Source organism: Mesocricetus auratus, unplaced genomic scaffold (genome assembly GCF_017639785.1).
Source record: "Mesocricetus auratus isolate SY011 unplaced genomic scaffold, BCM_Maur_2.0 Super-Scaffold_6723, whole genome shotgun sequence".
In the NCBI taxonomy this organism is placed as follows: Eukaryota; Metazoa; Chordata; class Mammalia; order Rodentia; family Cricetidae; genus Mesocricetus; species Mesocricetus auratus.
Window position 1 is genome coordinate 14,052,625 of NW_024429183.1, and position 26,995 is coordinate 14,079,619.

The 26,995-nt window shown below is 40.7% G+C and overlaps 1 protein-coding gene across 1 annotated transcript in view; it reads right to left on the reverse strand.

The window, feature by feature from the left end:
- The window catches only part of Phlpp2 (PH domain and leucine rich repeat protein phosphatase 2), a 67,617-nt gene that overhangs the window by 21,250 nt on the left and 19,372 nt on the right, over window positions 1-26,995 (reverse strand). Inside the window, exons 3-10 of the mRNA XM_005073033.4 lie at window positions 22,758-22,891; window positions 16,795-16,985; window positions 13,767-13,892; window positions 12,117-12,271; window positions 9,116-9,262; window positions 8,499-8,729; window positions 7,564-7,766; window positions 2,290-2,350 (exon numbers count right to left, since the gene is read on the reverse strand). Coding sequence (XP_005073090.1) covers window positions 2,290-2,350; window positions 7,564-7,766; window positions 8,499-8,729; window positions 9,116-9,262; window positions 12,117-12,271; window positions 13,767-13,892; window positions 16,795-16,985; window positions 22,758-22,891 — 1,248 coding nt within the window. The remainder of the gene's footprint in view (window positions 1-2,289; window positions 2,351-7,563; window positions 7,767-8,498; window positions 8,730-9,115; window positions 9,263-12,116; window positions 12,272-13,766; window positions 13,893-16,794; window positions 16,986-22,757; window positions 22,892-26,995) is intronic.

Here is a 26,995-nt window from a genome sequence, read left to right on the forward strand (position 1 = left end):
AAGAGGGAAGAGCTCAAAGGAGAGCTGGCCTTTCCCTCTCTGCTTCTCAGTTGTCATGAGGTAGGCCATCATACCACACCTCACCATGGGCCCAAGGATCTGAAGCTGCAAACCAAAAATAAACATTTCTTCTTTTAAATTGCTTACTTCAGGTATTTTGTCACAGTTATGGAAATGTAAATAACAGACAAATGGAATTCATTTCACTAAACTCCTATGTGTGTATTAAGTCACCTTAGGGCAGGGACACTATTTCCAAGGAATTCTCTGGGATATTTCCAAAAATAAAGTCAATACTCAGAAAACACCGTTAAAGTAGAAGAGTAGAGAGAGACAAGTACTCAAAAATGTACAGCAATATGTATCAACTGTGTTATAACACATGCCCAAAGAAGGCTTTAAACATAAGCAGCAGGACATAGTGAGGCAGGATGAGGAGAGACTTGGAGGAAGTGGCATCAAAGATGATCAGGAATTCATGGGTAATGATGGACAGAAGAGAAACAAATTCTAAGAAAAATAGAAGGAATTACAGTGAGAAAATAGACACAAAGGGCAATCAGTAGCAAGGCCAAGTTTCTTTCTCCCTTTCTTTCTTTCTTTCTTTCTTTCTTTCTTTCTTTCTTTCTTTCTTTCTCTCTCTCTCTCTCTCTCTCTCTTTCTTTCTTTCTTTCTTTCTTTCTTTCTGTTTTCTCTTGTTTTTTGTTTTTTTGAGACAGGGTTTCTCTGTAGCTTTGAAGCCTATCCTGGAACTTGCTTTGTAGACCAAGCTGGACTTGAACTCACAGAGATCCACCTGCCTGTGCCTCCTGAGTACTGGGATTAAAGCTGTGCACCACCACCGTCCGGTTCAAGGCAAAGTTTCAAACAAACTTTGGAAACGAACTTGAAAGATTTAATACAGATCTTCATCAAAAGGCTTCTGTCAGACCTGACCTAACTTTTCTAGGTTGCAAGGTGTCTGTCAATTATGTGGCACAATGCAGTGAGAGATACACACATTGCTGACAGCTTAGTGAAGAAACACTGCCTGAAATTGGCCAACGAAACTTTGATAAGAAACATAATATCTGGGTTAGATCCTGAAGAACTGGTATGCTGCAACCTTACATGACCAATATACTCCAAGCAAGGATGCCAAAGTGAGTCAGATCACAGAGATAAGACAAGAAGGAGTGTGATGAATGATGGGAATGCCAAGCAGTTTGGGAATGCTGGAGCATTCAGTGATGGGAGAGCAGAAGGGAAGTTAGGTTGGACAGCTCTAAACCATGTCTGGAAGGAAGGTTCTTACTTGGTCCTACATATACAGGGGCTACCTCAAGGGTTTACAGGCAGTGTACAGATGATGTACTTTAAATAGATCACTGGTAGGAACCCGGTTAGGATGATTCTGGTGGTAAAAGGAAAAATAATCAGGGTTCCAGGCAGGAACTGATAGAAGCCTAAGTGAGTAGTCATACAGCTGAAGGAGAAGGAGGAATCCCGAAAGTACTGAGGCAAAAAAAAAAAAAAATGACAATGACTTAGAGGATTAGGTATAGGAAGGAGAGGAGAATAAGGAATGAAAGCTACTTACTTTCAGGCTTCTCACCTGGGTGACCAAGGATATGACTGTGCTAGTGTGAACAGACAGACCGCTACAGCGGGAGCTGAGTTTAATTTTGTACAGGTTTGAGGCACCTGGGGATCTGTACAGCAAGGCTAGCTAGTAAAGAACGGGACACATGGGCCTGTCAGTCGAGAAACCTGGTTGATGCCAACCCTTAGGGATGACTAAATCACTGGAATCCATGAGACTGCTTCTGAAACAGAGCAGTATGCCAAGTCAGAACTTGAGGGGCAGTCACGGAAAGGCCACCAGGAGAAGAGAACACCAAAGAAGCAGAAGTAATAACTAACATGACATTAAAAGGAGACTGTATTGGCCAATCTGAAAAATGTTTAAAGAAGGGTAGAGATAGGTAAAGAGAGTAAGTGTCAAGAGAAAAAGTGAATTGGAGAAGGCCTAAAATGAGCTGGCTGCCAGGATAAGGAAATAGGAAGTAAGGAAACGGAGTTCATGAAAGGAAACAGTGCTCACAAATACAAATAATTAGTGAGAAATTTAGACACAAAGGTAAAGAGAGTGGTCACACGTAGTGTGAGGGCTGTGAGATTAAGCAACAAGTTGTTTATTCAGACAGAAGAGATCTAAGTCCCCTTCCTCTCCCAGAGGTTCCTTTCTTTAGCTACACAATAGTTGTCCCCCAGCACCCAGGCAAGCACTACCCCTACGGACACACTCACCGGGAGAGTTCCAAAGAAGTGAGCAGACTGGGCACCGGGTAGACATTCACTGCTGTCAGTTCTGTTGAAAAACAGACACCATGTTAACAATGGCCTCTGAAGAATAAGATAGCAAGAACTATTGGAAAAGGCTGGAGAGATGGCTCAGTGGTTAAGAGCCCCTAATGCTCTCCCTGGGGACCCAAGTTCAGGTTCCAACACTACAGTGGGCAGTTCAAAACAGCCAGTTAACTCCAGCTTCCAGGGGATCTGATCCTGTTGGCTTCCATGGGTACCTGCACATTCCTACACATACATACACATCATTTAAAAAACAAACAAACAAACAAAAACCACTGGTAAACAAAGTGGAAGTAGCTTTGTGGAGATGACTAAAAACTACTGTCAGCTCACAGTGACACCATTTGACGCCTACTACTACTACCGACTTTAGGGTCCTGTGCATTTGCCATGTTAACAGTGCCACTTAGTTTGTAACTTGAAAAATATCTGGATTTTAAAAAATCTTTTTTATTCTGTGTATGTATGTTGGTATGAGCACACAGGAGCCCTCAGAGGGCAGAGATATTGGATCCCTCTGAAGCCACAGTTGATAGGCAACTGTGAGATGCCTCATTTGGGTGCTAGGAACCTAACTCAGGTCCTCTGCAAGATCACTTCAAGCTCTTAGCCACAGAGCAATCTCTTGTGCCCCAATATCTGGATTTAAAGATGAAAATAATCTCACCTTTAATAGAAGGCTAATACAGATACAGAAACAATCTTAAGTGTATAGATCAGTAAACCGGAACACATTAGTAGAACCAACACTCAGATCAGCAAACATGGCATTACTAACTCCCAGAGCACTTCGTTACCTCCTTTTCTAGCCACTACTATTTCAAAGATGCCATTTGTCATCCTGGCTCCAAATACCGCAGACACTTGCCATTTATAAAACCAGAACTTTCCTCCACACCACACCCCCACAGGAGCTTATTGGGTAGCCCAGGTGGCTGTGAACTCATAATCTTCTTGCCTTACCTACCCAAGCACTGGAATAAAAGGGTGCAAGATGGCTGGGGATGCAACTCAGTTGGTCAAGTGCTTACTTAGCTCGCAGGAGGCCCTGGGTTCTAATCCCAAGCACTATATAAATGGAACATGATGGTGCACATTTGTAATCCCAGACACACATATACTTTCCTATATTTTGTTTCATTTGGGGACAAGATCTCATGTAGCCCATGCTGGGCTTAAACTCACTATGTACCTGAGGCTGACCTTGAACTCCTGATCTTCTCTTTCTCTCCTGTATATGCTTTGGTCTGACTTCATTTAATCCACATTATGCTTGTGGCATTTGCTCATACTGCTGCATGTGGTTGTATCTTTTTTAATGCTCTTTTTTTGTGAATATGAAACAACCAGGGGCACCTGATCCTCCCTAGGATACTGAGAAGGTGTTAAACTTTGTTAACATGCTGTGAAATCTGGCAAAAATCACTACTAGTGTTGATGATGTTATTTAAGTTCTTACTATAAGCATTGATCTGCTGTTCATCTTCCTGTAAACAGGCAGGGATGCTGGGAGATAAAGCAATTTGGTGTCTTAGGTGACAGATGCTGAACTCTCCCTTGCTGCCCCTGACTGTGTGGAGCAAAATGAAAAATGATTATCAGCCAGCCAAACAACCGTAGGCCAGCACCTGTCTTTATGAACATACCACAGAAGCCTTGAGAAAAGTGCATGACAACTATAAGCAAGCTGTTTGCTCACCTGATCAGTCAGCTTGGAGCCACACCATTTAGCCCTAATAAAAGGCTTCTCTCAAGTTATCTTTTCTTGCCTCCTTTACCAGGAGAGGCTAATCTGGTTACACAGAAAGCAGCAGCAGAGACGGTGGAGCCGTAGTGGCGGCTGACACAGCATGACCACAACTACAGAGGATACTAAGCTGCAAAAGCTGCACTGACCAGAGAGACGGCTGAATAGTCCTGCGGGGAGCAGCCAGACCAGGGACAAAAGTGCCATTGGAAGTACAGAGAAGGCACAAGAGGGTAGAGACCTCATTGGAATGGCTATACAGAGGCAAACAAAAGCAACTTCAGGCCCTGGTTGCTGGAAGAATACCAGAAAGCTGTCAAGTCTTCAGACACCCCAGGTCTAGGAGCTGTCACAGCGGCTGCTCAAGGCATTTCGACCTGTCTAGAAGATATAATGCCAGCTGCTGCTACAGGCTGAGGAATCCTGACTTCCCAGGCAACGCTTCATTTGTAGGGCTAAGGGCCTTCTACCAAAGGCCTATCTATGTGAGAGTTGTAGCCACTAAGCCTGGCTACCCCACTCACTGCCATGCCATGGGGTACAAAAGTTAAAGGGCAGCATTTGAAGCGAGCTCCTCCTTGTCCAGAGATGGTTTCTATGTGGTAGGACATAAGGACCCTGACAGCTGCCTGGTGGCAAATACATCATGACTACCCAGCATAGGACTGCTAGGCATTTAAAGCTTCTCCAATTTAGAATGACTATGAATATCTTATCCATATACATGTGAACTAATATAAGCACAGAGAGTGAATATAAGCCAAGAGGAACCTTGGGTATACCAGACATGGTTAGTTCTAGTAGCTGCACTGAACATTTCCAAGGGTGGTCACAGCATCAATACACAGTGCCAGTCAACACTCAATATATTTGGTCGCTGTTATTATTTTAGGTTTTCCTAAAGGGAAAGATAGGCTGGAATAGAATTTGACTTTGTAGTTCAGGCTAACCTTGAACTCTTGACCTTCCTGCCTCACCCTCCCAAGTACTTGGAGGATTATAGGCATCAGCCACAACACCCAGCTTTCACCCAAAAGGTTTTGTTCTTCTTTATGTATCTCTGCATGCATGTATGTTTGTGTCTGTATGTGGGTGTCATGTGAAGGCCAGAGGACAACTTGTGGGAGCTGGTTCGTTCTTTCCACCCTGTGGGTCCAAGGGTTAGAACTCAGGTCATCAGGCTTGGTTATGTTAAGCTCATTTACTCTGCTCAACTATAGGACCTTCTGACTCAAGAAATTAATCTACGGCAGGGGTGAAGCCTCTATAACATGATAAAAGACAATAGAATTGAACTCCCTAAATGTCCTTTATGCTAATAACATATTCAGACACAGAAAATCAAAGAAAAAGAAAACCAGTTTTCCAGCCTCACCACTAGCTCTTAACACACTGACATCTGCCTTACACTTTCCTTTAACACCAAGAGGTTAAACATTACCCTGAATGGTTATCATTTGTAGTACAGTTTTAACCTAGAATGTGCTGTTTTCTATGTTTAAGCTTTGGTATAACTTATACAGTATACTACGATCATGCAGTTTTGCTTTCTTAGTCAAAACCTGTTTCCAAGACTTATTTGCACCCATACAAAGCTTTAGTTCATTCATTTCCACTATTACACAATATCTACTGTGTAGATACACCATTATTGATTTAAGAGTCCTATGCTTTCACCATAACACAACACTGTGATAGTCACTCTGTGTGGAAGTAGCCCTGAGATAAATGCCAGCAGGGAACTGAGGTTCATACAGTTTGCTCAGCTACTTCTTTGACATGGCCATCTTCCTACCAACCTACCATCTGATAGTTGGGGGAGGAGGTAGAACTTAGGTCTCCCCCACTATTCCCTGAGCCTCAGATCAGCCAGCTCAATCCCTTGCTTTTGATGTAGTCTACAACTACATGTTCAGTCCACCTGTTTGCTTGTTTGGAGCTGGACCTGCCTGAAATACTGTTTTCTGTTCTTAATCTATTCCCTACTCTCAGACCATAGTTCCATTCAACCTTACACCTTGCAGCTGAACTCTGCAGCTTTTAGGTCAGGCCTAATTACAGCAGCTCCCTCACTCCTCAGGTGCATTATCTTACCCATCCCAACTCTCTGCCAGCTTCTGAAACCTCGTGAACTCCACTGCAGCTTCTTTAAAACTTATATTATCCTTCAAACCACATATATGCACATGAACACATAGCTATATTTAATGTCTATTCTATGACATAAGAGTTAGTATCAGTAATTAAGACTTGAATAAAAGAACTTGCCTTCATTTCAATCAGGCTACCAATGTAGGCAGGTTATATGACAGATTTCTGTCACGGAACCACTAAATCTTGTGATTTGCTGTTACTATGTCAATTGTCACACTGTGGAAAGCACAAACATGTCTGTTCCTGGCATTTGTGCTCACTACACTACTGAAACAGGGTCTTCTCACACTACAACCAAAGCAGCATGTGCTTCTCCAAAAGGGACTGGGAAACTTTTTCTTAAAAAGCTAAAAGAGGGGGCTGGAGAGATGGCTCAGCAGGTAAGGCACTGGCTGTTCTTCCAGAGGACCAGGGTTAAATTCCCAGCACCCACATGGCATTGGCTGTTCTTCCAGAGGACCAGGGTTAAATTCCCAGCACCCACATGGCATTGGCTGTTCTTCCAGAGGGGGATTCAACAACCTCATACAAAAAAAAGTCTATAAGAAATACTTTAGGGCCGGGCGTTGGTGGCGCACGCCTTTAATCCCAGCACTCGGGAGGCAGAGGCAGGCGGATCTCTGTGAGTTCGAGGCCATCCTGGTCTACAAAGCGAGTTCCAGGACAGCCTCCAAAACAATACAGAGAAACCCTGTCTCAAAAAACCAAAAAAAAAAAAAAAGAAATACTTTAAGGCCTGTGGATCACAACAGTATCTTACTCCTATAACTATAACATAGTATAAAAACAGTGATAAATAAACCAAATGTAAACCTATGCATGTATACTCATGAACTTGATTTATGAATATAAAAATTTGAATTTCATGTAATTTTCATGTCACAAATACTATTATTGTAATTTTTTACTCAACTTATAAAAAATTTAGAAATCATTCTTTATAGACTATGCAAAAAAGAGGGGTAGGACAGATTTAGCCCCTGGGCTGTAAGGATACCAATGCCTACTTCATAACAGATGCTCTGGTTTGAACACGCTTATCTACCTACCCGGCCCCTATGATTCTGCAAAATGTATCTTACTGTGCTCATACAATGAATTTTAGTACCCTGCCATGTATGTATGTATGTGTGTATAGACACAGATATACATGTATCCCCATTGCTTCAAGGGTAATGGCTAAGTTAAAAGAAGCACAAGAGGTCACAGCTCCATTCTGCAGAGTAGTTTTGCGGGACCACAGACGCCATCTTCTTAGAAGACTCAGTCTAGAGTTGAAAGAGCAAAAACAGGAGATTGGATAGAGAACTCACTGTTCCAATTGGCGTAGAGGGTTCGAAGGGAAAAGCCACTGAGTGTCAACTCCCTCAGCTGGTTCCGCTCACAATGCAGCTGTTCCAAGCTGCATAAGGAGCTAAGGTCCAAATCAGTCAACTGATTGTCCCGCAAATCCATGTGAGTAATGTGTTTATTTCCCTCCAGATTGTCAATAATCACAGTTTTCAAGTGGTTCATCCTTAATATTCAGAAACAGAAAAATAATTTCTATTGTAAGTATATAAACATAGGAGAATGACCCTTTCCTCTTTTTACTGAACTTAAGAATTTCAGTACTTGCTTCAGCCTGTTCTTCTCCTATATGCTAAGCCCCTGTCTGTCTTTACAGGGCTCACTATCGGCTTCCTGAATTGATAGAAGACATAGCCATTTACCAACTTCCTTTAGGAAAAGATTGTCACTATAAAACAAAACTTGTAAGAAGATCTTAGTAGTAAAGCCATGAATATTTCAATTACAATACGATGTTATCAAGAAAAAAAAAGCAACTCAACAGAAAAATGGTCAAATTTATAGAAAACTAGAAACCACTAATCTCCATATAAAAAGATGTTCATCACTCATAAACAAATGTTCATTAAAACAATGAAATATTATGCTCTACCTTCTACTGCAAAAAAAAAAAAAAGACTAATGAACTCCAATCTGGATAAAGGTTCAAGGAAAAGGAAATTCTCATAAAATACTGCTAAAGAGTAAATCAGACAATCCTTAGCAATTTAAGTCTTCATCACTGACAAACCCACCAGGTCCGTAATCTGTCTGTTACTGAGTAAATAGTAAGTTTTACTACATATCTGAAAATGCCTATGTTTACACTGCTCTAAGATCCTAATGTTTTACAGAAGTCTTTATGAGGAGAAGACATCAAGGTCCATCACAGCAAGGCTAGCAATAAGCAAGTTCTCACCTTAGATCCACATGCTTAGCGTGGCTCATCCTGGTCAGCACCCCTAAGTTCAGGACTTCCAGACGGTTTCCCGCCATAACCACTTTATCTAACATGGTGAGTTTCTCCAAAACCTCAGGGATTTGACTAAAATTGTTGAAGGAAATTCCCAGAGAAGAAAGCTGCTGCAGGTTTCCCAATTCATCAGGTAGAGCAGTGAGAACATTGCCATCGAGGCAAAGGGTTTGAAGACTGTGGAAAACAAACAAGTCTGGATTGTGGAACAGCTCACACAGACAGACAGAGTCAACAAAGGGGGCATGCCACTACTTATTAACAATCCAAACATAGCAACACTCTCCCACTCTCGGCCCATGGGGAGTTAACAGAGACTTAGGCAAAACTTCTAAGGATGGGTCTTGAGACACCCAAGAGCCAGGGCCACTGCTGCTGAAATGGAGTGAACAGGTCACTGCTTGGCAGCATAGTCACCTCTGGCATCAAGAGCCATTGCTGAATAGAATCCTGGTAAGGATGTGACTTTTCTCACTGCGAAAGTTCAAAGTACTGCCTGCATCCTAAGACCAGAGATGGTCCCCTGCAAAAGAAAGGAGAATCGAGGAAAAGCCAACACTTACTTTATTAGATTGCCAATCTGACTTGGCAAGTCATGAAATCCATTACAAGAAAGATTGAGTTCAGTCAGGGTAGAAATCTCACACAGTAACACAGGAAACAATCCAAGCTTATTATGGGACAAGTTCAGGCCCTTCAGTTGAGAAAATCTAAAATACAAAGGCACAAATACAAACTATATTTCCACAAACCCATTGTGATGGTTTGAGTAACTAAGACACCCATTATAAGTCAGGGACCATTGTAGAAAGAGATCTTAGGTGACCTTACCGCTGGACACGCCCACTTTGGGCAATAAAAGGCAATGCAGAAGAGATGCAAGCTCTTTCCCAAGTTCTCTTTTGGGCTTCCAGTCCGAGAGCGAAAGCTACAGACTCACCTTGGTTGCCAGTTTTCTCTTGTACTTTCCACAATAAATAGTTACCTATACCCTCATCAAGTGTGCCCTTTATCTTTACAGACCATCAATGGACTCTGATGATACTATTTTGTTTACTGACTATTTTGTTATTACTGTTGGAAACAGGGTCCTTCTATATAGCCAAGACTGTCCTAGACCTCACGATGTAGCATAGGTTGGCCTCAAACTCAAAATGTTGCCACCATTTGCAAAGTGATAGGATTACAGACATGTGCCACCACATCCAGAAAAATTATCTAATAAAAAATTATCTAATAAAATGTGCACCATATAATTTGTTCTAAAAACATGTTTTCATTTACCAAGTATTGTGTGGACACGGAAGACAGTAAAGTGGTTAAAACATAGTCTATGCTATCAATGAAACCCAGTCAAGAGAGTTCCCCTAATGAGGCAAAAAATCTACATGGGAGCCCTTGCTGCTATAGTTCCTTTCTATCAAGTCACATTTAATACACTTAATCTTGTTTTATTAAATATCTACATGTAATATACAAAGTTAATCTATTCAGATACCACAATAGCTAAAAAATGCACAGTACATTATAAGCAACTGTTTTTACACTGAAATTATAGTGGCTCAAATGCCACTTGAAAAACTGGACCAGATGAGCTTGACAGAATGTGTGACAGCCTTGTATGGTAAAGTGCTTTGATCACAAGAATCCTGTGTTGGTGTCATTTGTTCACAGAGTAAAAGTTTCTACATTATCTTGCCTCAAGAGAGTGTGGCTATAAATAGGTGCATGGAACATTATGTTTTATATCATACACAAATATGATGATAAGCTAAGGGCATCATTCTCCTGCTTTGAGAATGGAGCCCATAGGACCTAACTCTAAGGCTCTTCTCTTCCAAATTTCAATGTCTGACCTCTAGGGGACCTGACTCTCATTACTTATTACTCCTTTGACTTCTGAATCTCTGCCCAAACTTTCTAACTGGATCAATTCTAGCATAGGGGCAACTCAGAAAGAAATGCTAAAGACTGATTTCCTTAATCACAGCTTAATTTACTCCACAAATATGAGTCAAACATCTGTATCATTACTAAGTATATACTTTTACCTGTAAAAGATTAGAATTTAAATACCAATGTTTTCCGAAGATTATACTAGGGTTGTAAGAAATATGTTATTAACATGAGTGTGTAAACCATGCCATTTTAGTGTGAATTATTTTTTGTTCACAATGTAATGTAAAACACTTGGCTCTGTTTTCAATTTTTCCCCTCCCCAGCAGAAGCCCACAGTCACATCTTGTCATTATTCATGGGCATCCACTTTTTGTGTCTTGTGTAGTTTCTTGAGACAGGGTCACTTAATAAAGCCCAGGATGGTTTCTCATGCTACCCATTTTTAGGTAAAAATACTGGGTGAGATGTGGGGACAGTAGGAAGGTAGAATATATTCTAACAAAGAAGACAGAAAAACATATGGATCATAGTCCTGTAGAGATGATCCATTATCAGAAGAGAAAGATTTAATAGCTGACAAGACTGGAGAGTTGGTAAGAGCAGGTACAAAGATAAGATAAAGTATACTCCAGAATTCTTGAATCAGGCCTGTCTGCTTGAAGCCATTTAAATTAGAAACTTTGATTAAAAAACTGTTCATCTACTGAGTCTCTCAATCTACTACAGCCTCAGACCATGCTTTATCATCAATGAAGATCACGCTTTACCAACAACATAGACTGTCTCAAGCCTGGCATAGTGGCACATGCCTTTGACCTCAGGACTCAGAAAGCTGAGGCAGGTGGATCTCTGTGAGTTCAGGATCAGTCTGGTCTACATAGCTCTGGGCCGGCCTGAACTCCATATTGAAATGCTGTCTCAAAAACAAACCAGAAAAAAATATTATCAAAATCAATGGCAATTTGTTGCAGTCTTTGAAACAGAACATTCCATCAACCTCCTGTTTTATAGGGAGAATAATGAGGGAGATTCATACTGTTTCTTCAAAAAGGAGTGGAAATTTACAAACTATAATATGATAGAAAGTGCCAATTTGGACATGGTTCATCCCTCAAATGTTCATGTGTTGAAAGCTTGGCCACCGTGTGTCAGGACCAAGAAGTGGTAGATCTGTAAGAGGTGAAGGCTAAGGGTATATAACTCAGAACATTTGCCTAACACACACAGGGTCCTGGATTCAATCCCCAACATCACCAAAATAAACAAACAAACAAACAAACAAAAAAGAGGAGGAAGATGAAATTAAGTCACTGAACAGTCTGCCCTGGAAAAGGATTACACAGTTGAATTAGTTCCCAAGAAAATCAGTTGTTATAAGAAAGCAAGCATTGGCCACTGAATATCTCTGGCTCCCTGCCTTGCTCTCCTACCTCCCCCTCTCATGTGGGCTCCCACCATCCGCCATGATATGCTGTAGCAAAGGGACTGTCTGATTTTACATTTAAACCTCTTCTCTTTAAGCATTACCCAGCCTCTGTTTACTCTGTTACAGAAATGAGAAATGGATTAATCCTATCAACTTGTCAACTTAAAAGTGTGAACCACTAAGATACTGATTATAATTGATTTTCAACATACTAGTCTGGAAAGCCACCCTCTACATACTTGTGGAGTGTGTCGAGGCCCCCTGGTCTTTCTAATTGCATGAAGTTGTGTCGCAGGTTGAGGTAGGTGATATCTTGACTGTAGAAGAGATGCTCAGGAACCTCCTCAAGGCTGTAACATGAGAGGTCCACAGTGCTGATCCGCTGGGACACCACCTGAAGAAGGGCAAGAGACGCCTCCTGAGCTACTGGGTGCTGTCACCCATCATAGGCCAGAACGGCATTTACACAAAAGGTGCTGACTATAAACTAGGAAGGGGGGGAGTAGAGATTCTATTATTCAGTTATAAAACTGGTTCATTTTTACTTTTCCCTAAAACCATAAGCTGCTTTAAAAAAAAAAAAAAGGCATAGGCCTGTAAGGCCTGTAATTCTAGCACTGGAGAGGTGGAAGCAGGATGGTCAGAGAATCAAAGCCAGCCTTGGCTACACAGGGAGATTTAAGGCCAACCTACCTAGAGACGGAAAAAAAAGAAAACCAAACCCTGAGTGGGTACATGCTTATAATTCTAGCACTTGGGAAGTTGAAGCAAGAGGACCAATCTAAGCTGCAAATAAGTTTTAGACCAACCAATATGATATAAGCGAGACCCTGTCTTTACAAGAAGGAGAGGGGAGGGAGGGAGGGAGGGAGGGAGGGAGGGAGGGAGGGAGGGAGGGAGGGAGGGAGGGAGGGAGGGAGGGAGGGAGGGAGGAAAAAGTCCATGTCTCTGCAAGGGATTAAAATTTTAACATTTCATTCCAGAAGCAATGTTAAGATGATTCAAAATAGATAAGCTTTAATAAGAGACCGTGTGGGACGAAATGACTTTCATAGCCACATGTCTCTGCTGCTTACTCACAAAGTTTCTTCTTCTACTGTAAGCATAAAATAAAGCAGCTATATACACAGCACACTGCTGAGTATGCCAAAGATGGCCAAGAAACAGTAACTTCTCTTTAAAGGGGCAGAAGAATGAAAGTTACAACTGACTTTTTAGCTGATGCAACACAGCAACAAAAAACAGTAAAACTGAAGTCTTTAAAATCTGTAATGCTACAATAACAAATATGGCTACAATGTGTTTTAAAACACCTCACGAAGATCACTTGTGTCCTGAGACATGCCATCACACTGTGGCATGTTCTGCAAACTGCTTGCCACAAAGAATCCAGGGTCTGGAATTGCAGTGCACTTTAGTGTTGCATCTTTAATGGCTAACTAAGCAGAGCTACGCTGATATGTCAACTATCCTCAACATACCAGAAGAGGGATCTGTGACAAGTCACATCCCATAGAGAAGCTCACCTTTTCAGTGGTTCATCAAAGCTGCTTTAAAAATGTGCAGACCAAGAAGCATGGGGCTACAAGCTAGAGAATATATATGCCAATCAGAAACTACTGTGACAAGTGGGAAGCAATGTAAGTCTCATGTCTCAATTCCTTTAAAGGTCAAATTCCATTATGTCTTAATTCTGTCTATGGCCTACCTCATAGAGATGGTACAGAGGAAAATGAACCTGAAAACCTTTTGACACCATTTTCTACTAGGAGAGTATAAGTAAAGACCCAGTGAAATTCCATTATTGTGGTCACTGTGCACTAAGAAAGGTGTGATGTTAAGAATGGTCACTTGTGGCTATAGTCTCCTCTCCTATCAGAGCTTCCAACCTTAGACGCCTGCCGTTGCCATCTCTGGTACTCAGCCAAAGTCTCAAAGCTGACATGATAGGTCTGAGCTTGGGCTCCAGCTGAACTGAAAGCAAGGGAGTGCTGCCGGCGCTTCACGTCTTCTATCTGAAGAAGAGGAAGAGAAAATCAGAACTATCAGAAAGCAGTAAAAAGACATACTTTTAAAATGACAGAGAATCTGAGCAGACATTTCTCCAAGGAATATATACAAATAGCCAACAAGAACACAAAATGACAATCAACATCAACTGCCACTGTGGAGAGGTAAATCAAACTACAACAACGGCTGGATGTGGGGGCACACGCCTCTAATCCCAGCACCCAGGAGGCAGATGCAGAAGGATAGAGAATTCCAGGTCAGCCTGGGCTACTTTTCCCTAAACTGCAACAACTCAACTTACTCAGATTTGCTAAAGATACACTCTTCCTATCACCACGGAACCACTTCTATCTTTGGAAGCATCTCGTTTTGGATGACATTGCTTCTGAATCTTGGCAGACCAGCTACAAATTTACAAGTTATACTTGCAAATCAATACATTCTAGTGGTTACTAAAGATAGAACCAAGTGACAGAAACAAAAAATACTTAAGGCAAAAAAGAAGCACACTGTAAAGATTCACTAAAATTAAAAATTTTGTAACATTCAATTGTGGTATTCACAACACAATCATTGTTGATCGGTAAGAAATCAGTACAACTATAGAAGTTGGTGTCAAAACAAAGCATTTCATTGAAATGAACAGATAATAGTCTAGAATCATCTTTTAAATATTTTACTGTGGGGAACTGGAGAGATGACTCAGTGGTTAAGAATACTTGCTGCTATTGCAGAGAGCAAAAGTTCTGATTCTAACATACATGTTCGGTAGCTCACAGCCCAGTCCCACGGATCTGATGCCTTCTCTGGCCTTGAAGGGCATCGAGCACCAAGTACACATGTGGTATATACACAGACAGACAGACAAAACACCCATCCACATGAAATAAAAATGAAAGGGAAAAATAACTTAAGTGAATTTTAGATATATTAAATTATACCTCTGTACAACTCACCCTTCAAAAAAAAAAAAAAAAAAAAGACTTTGCCAGGTATGCTGGTAAAGACCTTTAAGCCCAGCCCAGCACTGGAGGCAGAGGAAGGCAGATCTCTGGGAGTTCCAAGCCTTCCAGGAATATATAATAAGACTCTGTCTCCAACAAAAAGACTAATGGAGAAAGCTTTGTAGCAATAAACCCTACTACAAAATGATAAAAGGAACTTCTCACCATTAAGTGTTAATAATTTCCAAAGTTGCACATATTAAAAACTATAATGTCAATTTATATAATACTAAATTAACACAATTATTTAGAAATAGTGACTTTAACTTCTATTTCTTATGAGTAATTCACAAGACTTTCTTAGTATTTAACTATGAATGATTGTATAAACTTTGTGAAGTATTCCATTGCAAATTTTTTTATTTTAGTTTTCAATTTTATTAATGTGTATGTATTGTGTGTCTTCAAATGTGCTAGGCCCACATGGACGAGAAGAAAGCACATAACTTCCTGGAATTGAGGTTACAGATGGATGTAACTGCCATGTGGGTGCTTGGAATTGAACCTGGGTCCTCTTTAAGAAAACCAATGCATTTAACCACTGGGCCATGTCTCCAGTCAAGTATCTTTATGTTTCAGAAATCATATTTCCATTCCAAAGGCTTTTACTGAATCCTCCACAGGATTCTGATTTCAGAACTTTTGTTGTTCTATTGTCTCAGAAAATCTTAAGCATACTTATTTTCAAGGTTTTTCAATGTATCCATTTATTTCCACCTCAATCTGAAAGGAGTTTTTTGTTAGTTTGCTTGTTTTAATTGAGTTTATGGGTAGCATCATTAACATTATGGTGTTTTCTGGGACTTGGCAGCAAACACTTCTGCCCATTGAGCCATATCTCCAGCCCATATCATCTGTCTTTTTAATACAATATTATATCTATCTTGCCGTGCATCTAGACCAATTGCATATTTCAGAGTATGACTGTTCAAGGTCATTTTGTCAGTGAATCCTCTTCAGTTCACACTGGTTATGCTAGTCAAGCTTCAAAGCAGAAAAAAAAATTATATCTAGCTTCCTATAAATATTAATCTATCTATGGTCACCTGCCACTCTGTTTGTCTAACCAGCAAATGAACTTTTCTAGAACAGATACAGATATGTCACGATTCCCTGGCTGCTGAGTTGAGGCTCACCAACTCTGTTTCAAAACGATGAAGCTTGAAAGAATCTATCTTGGTGAGGCTATCTATCTTGGCAGCTAATTCCAGTTCCCAAAGGCAACTTCTATGTAGCATCCTGGTAACAACATCCTGGTATTATCAGCAATAGAATCTCATTCCTAGCTATGGAGCAGACAATTCTACCACACTTGGGGGATGGAGAGCCCTGGAACCTCCCAAGAGTCTCTGATATAACCCTTCATGATGTTCCTACTGGCTTCTGTGAAAAATCAGGCAGAGTATTTTCTTTTCTTTCCTTTCCTTTATTTCCCCAAATGCTGGGAACTAAACTCAGGGACTCACAAGTGATAAGTAAGCATTATATCACTGAACTATAGCCCTAGTTCTCTGTGTGTGTATGTGTGTGTGTGTTCATGTATACAGGTACATGTTACATGTGGAGGCCAGAGAACCACCTGGGAGTCAGTCATTTCTTGAGAGAAGTCCACCTTGTCTGTTGAAACGGGGTCTCTGATTTATCTGAAAATTTACAAGTGAGCTAGATTGACAAGGCAACAGCCCGAGGAATCTGCCAATCATTGTTTCTTCAGAACTGAGATTACAAGCATGCACCACGACACTTAGGGGTTCTTGTTGTTGTTTGCTTGTTTTTTTCTTAAACAAAAGTTCTGAGGATCAAACTGAAATCTTCCAGTTCCTCCTTTACCAACTGGGCCTTCACAACCCACCCTTAACATTTTTTAGTGACCAAGCTAATATTTAAAATTTGTGAATCTTACCTTTCCCCCAACCAGAGGCAAAATGTGCATCTTTCCAGTCTGACAATCCTTCACTGAGGAAACAATAAGGCAGGTACCACAGAGAACAACTAGGCGTTCTGCCCATTTGTGCAGCTGGGTTTTTCCTTTGCGTACGTTATAGATGCCAGACAGTAGGATTCTATCCAGATGATCCATCTGGCATGGTTTTTCTGAAAAGAAAGCAGACTTCAGAATGCACCATTAAAGCAGCGTGGCACTGGAAGAGAAAAGGGAAACGCATGTGCCAACATTCAGTAGCCCTATTTACAGACATGGGAAAGAAGCAATATGGGTCTCACAAAATAAGATCTCCTAAAATAACATCTACCACTGCACTTACACCGTGGAAGCGCTTGTGAATTTTGGCCTACACACGAAGACTTCACCTCGGATGTCACTGTTAACCCTTCTCCAAACAGCCGCCTTTCACATGGCAAGGAGTCAACTCATGGGCTTTGGGGTCACACACACTGGAGCCTGAGTGCAAGCGATGCCACTCCCTTCGATCACCTGGCCACTGAGCTTACTTCCCTCACAAAGTTGACATTCTATCAGCCTGTGCAGTTTTAGATTTTATTAACCTACCTTCCAGAGTATTCTTTCTAAAAAAAAAAAAAGTAAAATAGCATAAAGTACTAAGCATAATGGGAGTACAAAAGATACATGGAATAAAGGATAGTCATTATTTTAGGATGAAGAAAGCAACATATACAAGAACTCTCTAACTTTGTATACAATCTTCCACCTCTCTGGCCCTTGCAAGGAAAGCTTATAGGTGGTACTTCAACTGACTGCTCCCAGGCTCCCAGCATGGAGGCAAAGCAGAGCACGCAGCAGCTTCTCCTTGTTCAAGCACCCTCCTTCCCATTGTGTTCATAAGACTGAGATACAGCAAGCAAACCACAACATTGAGGCACAAGAGCTCTTTGCCCAGGCACTGACAAAAGACAAGCATCAAACACAGAAATAATGGGGGCTAAGAGCCTGGTAACATGGCTCAGCTGGCAAAAGTGCCTACATTCAACCTCCCAACCCCACAATGGAAGGACAGAACCAACTCCCACAAGTTGTTCTCCGGCCTCCAGATCTGTGCTACAGAAAACATGTGCCTGCACAAACCACGTGTGCACTCTCCTCTCCTCCCCACCTCCCCCTCACACACACACACACACATACACACACACACACACACACACACACACACACACACACGATCAATCAATCAAAATAAAAATAAGTGACTGAGGGAAGCAGCAGAAATAAGAGGTGATACACAGGGTAAACAGAGCTCTCCAGGGATTACCATCTGATTAACCATGGGCCCTGAGGCACCACTTTACCCACCTACTCAAGCATCTCTGCATATGTAATACGAAGAAATGGGTCAGATATTCTAGAGACTCAAAAAACTGTGAACTGCAGACTTATTGGATGACCACCTCTACTGTAAGCCAGTCCCTCAGCATACATTCTAATTCCCACTCCTCAGGGAGTTCGGTCTTCACAAATCTACATTTCCTAAGCTTCTACTACCTGCTCAACATTCACGGCTAGGTGTTTACCAACACTAAAACGAAGAGATACATACTAAACTGACAATACAGACTATTGATAAAACAGTTGATGAGCTTGGGAACTAAATGCGAAAAAATTAAATACAGATAATGACATATTTATATTTTATTTGTGTAATTAAACATGATTTTCTGAAAGGTAAATTTGAACGCAATAATCATAAATATAAAAAATGCATATAAAATAAGTAAAAATAGAGAATGCAAAAGCAATACATTAGTGCAGTGGGGTGTTTTCCTAGAGACCACTTCTACATTTTAAAGTTTATTTTTATTATTTTTGAAATCGTATATGTGCTCATATGCGCATGCACATGGACAAACATGGCTGCAGAGATTAGAGGTATCAGTTCTCCCTAGAAGCAGCAGCTGTGAGCCACCTGCGAGTGGGTGCTGAACTCTGGAGCTCTCCAAGAGCAGAGTCCACTCTTAACTACTGAGCCAGCTCTCCAGCCCCAGGACTCTATAATTTTAACAAACAAGTTTCAGATGTGCAAATTAACCCGAAGGAAGCAGTATGCCTTCTGCAATTTGATGAAAAGATTAATTTTTAACAATGTTACTTGATATTGAAAGATACAGAAAAAACAGGCACTCTCAGTCTCTGCTGAACAAAGTGAGTAATGGTAACACATTTGTGTAATTCAGGAACATTTAGTCAAACTTCAAAATGTTTGTCTGAAATGATTCAAAACTTCTACTCCTATGACTAGTGTTTTCCTCCTGCACTCTAGAAGTCAGTCTCTCTCCCTAACAGTCATCTCCTGGTTCTCTATAGTTTTTGTCATTTATAATGCATAAATCCTATACAAATACAGGTTAAATTACTGCAACAAACAGAATACAATGGCTCAAATGTAACATCTAACTCTGCTTAGCTGGGCGTTCTGGGTAGCCAGAGATCAATACTGTTATTCAGAAAGTCAGGATGATGGGAAACCTGCCACTTTTGACGTCTGACTTCAAATACTGTTCTGATTATTGTCATCCTAGCCCTCAGAAGAGGAGCACAGCACTAAGGAGCAGAAGAAGACATAGAAGTGGCACTCATCGTCCCTTCTGACAGGTGTCACATCACAACAGCAGGAACTAATCAGGGTTCTTGTGTATGGCTTCTCACTTGCATTTATGTTCTTTATATGAAAGTAGGCAGATGCCATAGTGAAGAAAGGCATCCTGTGCTGTTCATCTACAATGGTAACGTCTCTAGCAAATCACATCCTTGAGATTCCATTTCTTCTCATATAAAGGGATAAATTCATGTACTTCTAATCCTCATGGCTGATCACGCCAGCCACTCAACTTCAGTGATGAAAAATGTATTTATTCCCAAGCTGCCACCCCTACCTACCCCCACAGTACTGGGAATAAAACCCAGGGCTCCCCACAAGCTAGGCAAGCACTCTACCATGAGCTATCTCCTTAACTATTCCACAGCCTTTGTACTGGCTATCTTTGCAGCTAGGGAACACAAGAAGGTTAACTGGTTTGAACTTAGGCCCTCAGGACCTTGGCCTCAATGACTGTACTCTATGTAAGCTGACTCAACCAACAACTTTACCATGAAGTATTTAAAGCTCATTACTTAGCACTTTGCTCACAGATAACACTTAAGACGTTTCCTCTCTTTCTGTTTACTGTGCATGTCTTTGGAGTCAGGAACTGAGAAAAGGACACATTCTTTTCTTGATAGTCTTATGATACGGTCTACATTCTCTGACACTCTTTCCTTCAAAGGTGGAACTAATTCCCTTCCCCTGCCCCTTCTGTAATGCAGGCTGTGGTTAATGACCCAGCTTTTGGTTGTTTTTTTGCTTTTTGCTTTTTTTTAAGATTTCATTTTTTATTGATTATTATCCTTTATTTTGTATGTATTGGTGTTCTGTCTGCATGCAGGTCTGTGTGAGTATTGAATTCCTGGAATTGGAGTTGTGATGGTTGTAAGCTGCCCTTTGGGTGCTGGGAATTGAACCTGGGTCCTTTGGAAGAGCAGCCAGTGCTCTTAACCACTAAGACATTCCAGCCCCCATTTCTCTCTCTTTTTAAAATTATATGTGTGTGTTCGTGCTTGCGTGTGTGAGTGTGTGTGTGTGTATATGTGTGAGTGTGTGTGTGTGTGTGTGTGTGTGTGTGTGTGCAGTGAGTATAGGTACCCAGAGGCCAGAGGAGGGTATCTGATACCCTGCGCTGGAGTTAGTTACAGGTGGTTTTGATTTACCTGGCATGGGTAATTGGAACCTGTCCTCTAGAAGAGCAGTATGCATTCTTAACAGATAAGCTATCTCTCCAGCCTCAATAAACAGAAAATGGTAAAAGTGATGTTAATTTGTCAAAAAGGATACTGAGGCCTGCGTGTGTGTATACATGGTGTAGGTGGGAGTCATGTTTCACCATAATGTAGGCACAATTAAGCAGTCCATGGAAAGTGTACACAACAAGAAACTAAAGTGTCCAACAATGGTCAGTAAGGAACCAAGGCTCTAACCACAGCCTTTAAGCCACACTAAACAGTTAATCCTCAGGCTGGGGAGACAACCTGAGGATAAAGCTGTCTGCAACCTGAGTTCAATCCCCAAGACCCATAAGGTGGCAGGAAAAAAACTGTCTCTCACAGGTTGACCTTTGACCTCCCCATGAACACCATGCATACCTGCATGTGTGCATCAAGTGTACACATGCACAAACATTCATACATACATACATAAATGTAATACAAAAAATTTTAAGTAAATTGGGTTGGAAAGATGACTCAAGTTGCTGTTCAGGTAACTCACTATCATCTGTAACTCCAAATCTAGGGGTTCCTACTGCCTCTAATAGACTCACAGGGCACCAGGCATACAGATGGCACATGTACATACATGTAAAATAAAAATAAGTTTAAAAAAGTGAATCAAGCACCAGATGACTGTCTTATGAGACTCAAACTTGAGCCATCCAGCTAAAACTGCTCCTATATTTCCACCCCAGAGAAACTACAAAATATACATTAGGCATTATTATGTTTTGAGGCAATTTGTTATATAGCCAATTTTAAAAATAAAAAATATATAGATAAAGGGGTTTACTGTGAGACTCACTGTGTCACACTACAGCTTCCACGAGATTTTTCGCCTTTTTCCCTTTTTCTTTTCTTTCTTTTTTTCCCTGTCTTTTTTTTTTTAATTTTGTTTTATACTGGGGTGGGATTGGAAGCAGAATGTGAAAGACACAAAGAATAATAAAAAGTAAATGAAAAAGAAAAGAAAGAAATTCTAAGGCATTTTAAGGTTCTGCTTTCATTCTGGAATAAAAACACTGACTGCACGAAGAACCCAGTTCAATCCCAGTCAATTAAGGGGCATGCTATCATTTCAACTGGGAGATTTTTGTCTTTTTTTTCTTAATTTCATTGTATGTATCTGGGTATGTGTATTTGAGTACCGTGCCCACAAGGGCTACAGAGGATGACAGATTCCCTGGAGCTGTACACATGTGCTGCTAACCACAGTTAAGTCCTCTGTGAAAACAGCACACGCCCTTAGCCTCTGCCCATTTCTCCAGCCCTCAGTCTGGGTTTTCAAAAGTGAGTTTTGTATCAATAGATGGTTTAATCTTCAAATTGGTCCTAATTTTTCTCAGAGTTTACTTCAAGCTATCAACTATTGTCCCTCCACAAACCACCAAAGGATTTTATTTGCATTTCTCTCTTCTGGCACTTACTCATTCACTCATCCACTCTCATGTCTCTCAAGAATATGTACCTATATGGATTGCTTTCCTACTCTGTGAATACTGTTTGTAACTTCCTTTTTTCAATTAACTGAAAGGAATACACTACTTCAGTTTGTTAAAAAAAAACACAAAATTGCCTATCCAACACTTTTCCTGATCACTAAGGCACCACAGACACATGTACGTATACACACACACACACAAATAAATCTTTAATATCGTAAATAAAGCATAACCTGGCAATGCTATAAAAAATAGTTGCAGTAAGTCTGAAAAAATAAACATTAAAAGGAAAGACAGTTTTACTAATATTTTGCTTTTTTTTTCCTGTCTACTTTTCAAGACAGGATTTCTCTGTGTAACCCTGGCTGTCCTGGAACTCACTCTGTAGAGCAAGCTGGCCTTGAACTCAGAAATCCACCTGCCTCTGCTTCCCAAATGCTGAGATTAAAGGCGTGCGCCACCACAGCCAAAACATATTGCTACTTTTTAAAGATCTTCCTTAAATCCCTGACTTTTTGTTGTTTCTAGCTACATTTAACTGATCTAAAAATAACTTTTCATATCAAATACTTCTAGCAAACAGAGAATAAAGATACAAATAATCAGTTTAAAGTAGTTAACATGCTCACAAAGCTACTGATAAATCCTTACCACCGTAAAATCGAATCATGCAGCTGAGGTCAGTGTTTGTAGCCTCCTCCTGTATACGCACAGGATCTTCAAATCCTAGCCTGGACAAGTAATCGTAAACAATCTGGAGAGGCCGTTCTGTGGGTTCCAGTCTCCTGCTTATACAATTGAAAACATGATACATGGTAAGTAATAAAAACTGTTCATTTCCTCAGCTCTAGATTTTTACTCCTAGATCAAGCACTACTGAGGGTGTGTATGCATTACATGAGTCTGCATGTGCACAGACCCAGTGGAGGACAGCAAGTGTCTTCCTTATTGCTCCACCTGCTCCCTCGAGACAACCTCTCGCTGACTGCCCTTGTGCTAGGTGGGCTGGTCAGCAAGCTCTTTGGACCCACCTGCTTCTATCTCCCAATGCTGAGACTACAGGAAGTAGCTACACACCCAGATTTTCATGTGCATAGGAGGAATTCAAGTTTAGATGGTCAAGATTGTAGAGAAAGCACTCTTGCCTACGAGGTCATCTACCTAGCCCAAGATCTGTTTTAATATTATACAACTAATCTGAACAAGTACTTTTCAACATAATGACTCCTTTTTACAGTGTGAGGATCAAAAATAATAATAATAATAATAATAAAGCTTCTGTTTACATACACTGACTACTGACCATATATACATATCTGAATTCAGAATTAAAATTAAGAATTTCCAAAGATTTATCATAAAGCAATTATTATACCCATTATATAATAACATACATTACTTAAGATATGTTTTCAAAAATAAAGTTTAGTAAAACGAGTGACAATCATTGCTTTTCATTTTTGCGTATTTTTTTTTCAGATTTCTTGAGAAAGGGTCTCATTTAGGCCAGGCTGGCCTAGAACTCAGAATGTAGCTGAGGATGACTTTGAACTTCTGATTCTCCTGACTCTGCCTCCCAAGTGCTGGGATTATAGACATGCTGAGAGAGCATGCCATGGAGGTTCTGGAAAGTGCCACTGCATCCTTACAAACACTATCTTATAGAGTGGTTTCAACCTCACAAACCTTTTCAGAGAATCTCAGAAGCAAGTCTGCTGCCTCAAAATCCCAGCACTGGGACTGGAGAGACGGCTCAGGTGTTAAGAGTACTTACTGGCTGCTCTTCCAGAGGTCATGAGTTCAATTCCCAGCAACCACTTGGTGGCTCACAACCATGTGCCCTCTTCCAGCCTGCAGGCAAACATGTGGGTAGAACACTGTATAAAATCTTTTTTTAAAAAAATCCCAGCACGATGGTAAGACAGGAGGATTAAGAGTTTGAGGTCAACTGAGCTATGAGACCCTGACTCAAAAAAACTGGCATGGGAGAGACTCTCAGAATGCTCCTGGGGTCCTCTGAACACTTCTGACTTAAACCTAAAGACAGAAACAACAAAAACAAAAATGTGTACTTTTAAAGATTTGTACTTGGCCATAACTAATTTCAAATAAGCTATACACACAAACACAGATGTAGACGGTATTGCCTACTCTGCTCTAGGTACCATATGTCTCCATTGCCTTTACAGAAGATATTCTCAAAACAGCTAGGAATGAATGGTGTAATAACCCTCCCCAAACCATTCTACTACAAGGCCCAGATTAAAAGCTCCTAGTGATTTTGCATTTTAAATCAGATTTAAGATACTTTGAAAATATAGAAGGAAAAAATGACTACTGTCTATGTGTACTGAAGGGGTTTCAGCAGTCTCAATAGCAAACAGATCTTCTAATAACTCTTTTTATCAAAAAGCATATAGTAATAGATGTACTAGCTAAAGATGCAGGCTCAAAAAGTCAGAATGTCTGGGCTGCAGGCTCAGTTCTGCTTGCCCCTGCTTATTTAATCTTCCTGTATTAAATTCCTTACTGGCATAATGAGAATGAAAATCGAGTTCATAAGGTTGCTACTAAGACTACCTTTCTTACAACAAGAACTACATAACATGTAAAATTTTTAGCAAAATATTTTGCACATGTGTCCCCTAACATACTGACAACTGTAGTTCAAAAACAACTTAGGACTGAGGTCATTCAGATGGTTCAACAGGTAAAGACAAGTTCCCTCCCCAGAACCCACAGGGTGGGAGGAGAAAATCGACTCCTACAAGTTGCCCTCTGACCTCCACATGCCCACAATGGCACACACGTGTCCACAACACACACAAACATACACACAGGCATGCATGCAAATAAATAAATATCAAAAAATTACCATTGGCATTACATTTTAATTAGATTTAAAATAGAGCACCTCTTCTGCTTGAAACAACCAATAAACAAGCACTACATCAAAGTCTATGTACCTTCAAAAGGTCTTAAAGAGCACTTAGAAGTTACACTAATTAGAAAAAATAAGAAAGCCAGCATGCTGGTTTGAATGAAAATGGCACCACAGGCTCATGCGGAATGGCGCTATTAGGAGGTGTGATCTTGTTGGAGTAGATGTAGCCTTGTTGGAGGAAGTGTGTCACTGTGGGTATGCTTTGAGGTGTGAGAAGCTTAAGTCAAGCCCATTTCTCTCTCTCCCTGCTGCCTACCGATTTCAGAAGTAGAACTCTCAGTAAGCTTTCCAGAACCATGTCTGCCTGCATGCCACCATCCTCCCAACCATGATGACAATGGAGTAACCTCTCAACTGTAGGTCAACCCCAATTAAATGCTTTTCTTTATAAGAGTTAATATGGTCATGGTGTCTCTTCACAGCAATAGAAACCTCAACGAAGATAGCCAGGTATAGTGGTGCACACTTTTAGTCCCAGCTCTCAGGAGACAGAGTCAGGCAGATCTGTGAGTTCAGACTAGCCTGGTCTACATAATGAGTTCCAAGACAGTTAGGGCTACAAAGTGAGACAATGAATAAAATAATGATGATGATGATGATGATGATGATGATAATAATAATAAAAACAAGTAAAGAAAAAATATATTTCTCTGTAGGGACAAAAGATATTAAGGTCGGTCTTTTATATTTGAATAACTATAAAATGCTGAGACAACAAGATTTAAGTAAAAACTAGACGAAAACAGTAATCACTACAAAAGGTGCATACAAACACCTGCATCAAAATAAGAACTAAAGAGAGGAATCTAAACTGCTGTACAAAGCACACCACAAATAAACCAACACCTGGCTTTGCCTTCCTGCTGCTCAGCTTAGTTTTTTTGTTGTGTTTGCTGTTATACACATACTAGCCTAGAACTCCTGACAGTTCTGCCTCAGGCTCCAAAGTACTGGAATGTGCTGCCATGTCCAGCTCAATATAATCCTCTGATATCCAGAAACTGTAAGATAAACTCAGAATAAACTACTACTACTACTAAAAGCGGGCAAGGATACAACCCATGAAGACACAGAGGTATTGAGCTTTAATTATTATTTATTTACATAGTGTAGTTTTCTGAGACAAGACCTTGCCATGTAGTACTGGCTGGCATGGTACTCACTATTAACCCAGATTCATATCAAGCTTGCAGTGGCCCTGCTGTCTACATCTCCCAACTGCTGGGATTTTAAGAAAAGCAGTTTTTCAGAGTAAAAGTATCAATTAACTCTTAGCCAAAGAAAATCAAAACTCACCAAGGTCCGTGACAATAGTCAGTATTTTCCCAACCTAATGCAGAATTTTTATTTAAAAGAAGTATTTTAGCTAGGGATGGTTGCATATGCCTTTAATATGCACTCCAGAGACAGAGGCATGCAGATCTGTAAGTTCCAGGGCTATACAGAGAAACCTGTCTGAAAAACTAAAAAATAAATAAATAAAAGTGTGTGTGTATGTGCAGAAGCCAGACAGAGGTCAACATTGCAACATTGGGTAGGTGCTATTTTCCTCCCTACACATTTCCCCCCTGATTTTCAATACTTGTTTCTTTTCCTTCCTTTCATTTCTTCTCCTCCTCCTCCTCCTCCTCCTCCTCCTCCTCCTCCTCCTCCTCCTCCTCCTCCTCCTCCTCCTCCTCCTCCTCCTCCTCCTCCTCCTCCTCCTCCTCCTCCTCCTCCTCCTCCTCCTCCTCCTCCTCCTCCTCCTCCTCCTCCTCCTCCTCCTCCTCCTCCTCCTCCTCCTCCTCCTCCTCCTCCTCCTCCTCCTCCCTGATTTGGTTAGATTGGCTAGACAACTAATTCAAAGATCAGACAAGTTTTAAGAACTTATAGGGCCAATAGCATGGCTCAACAGCAAAAGGCACTTGCCAGGACGTAAAGATGGAAGGAGAAAATTAACTCCTGA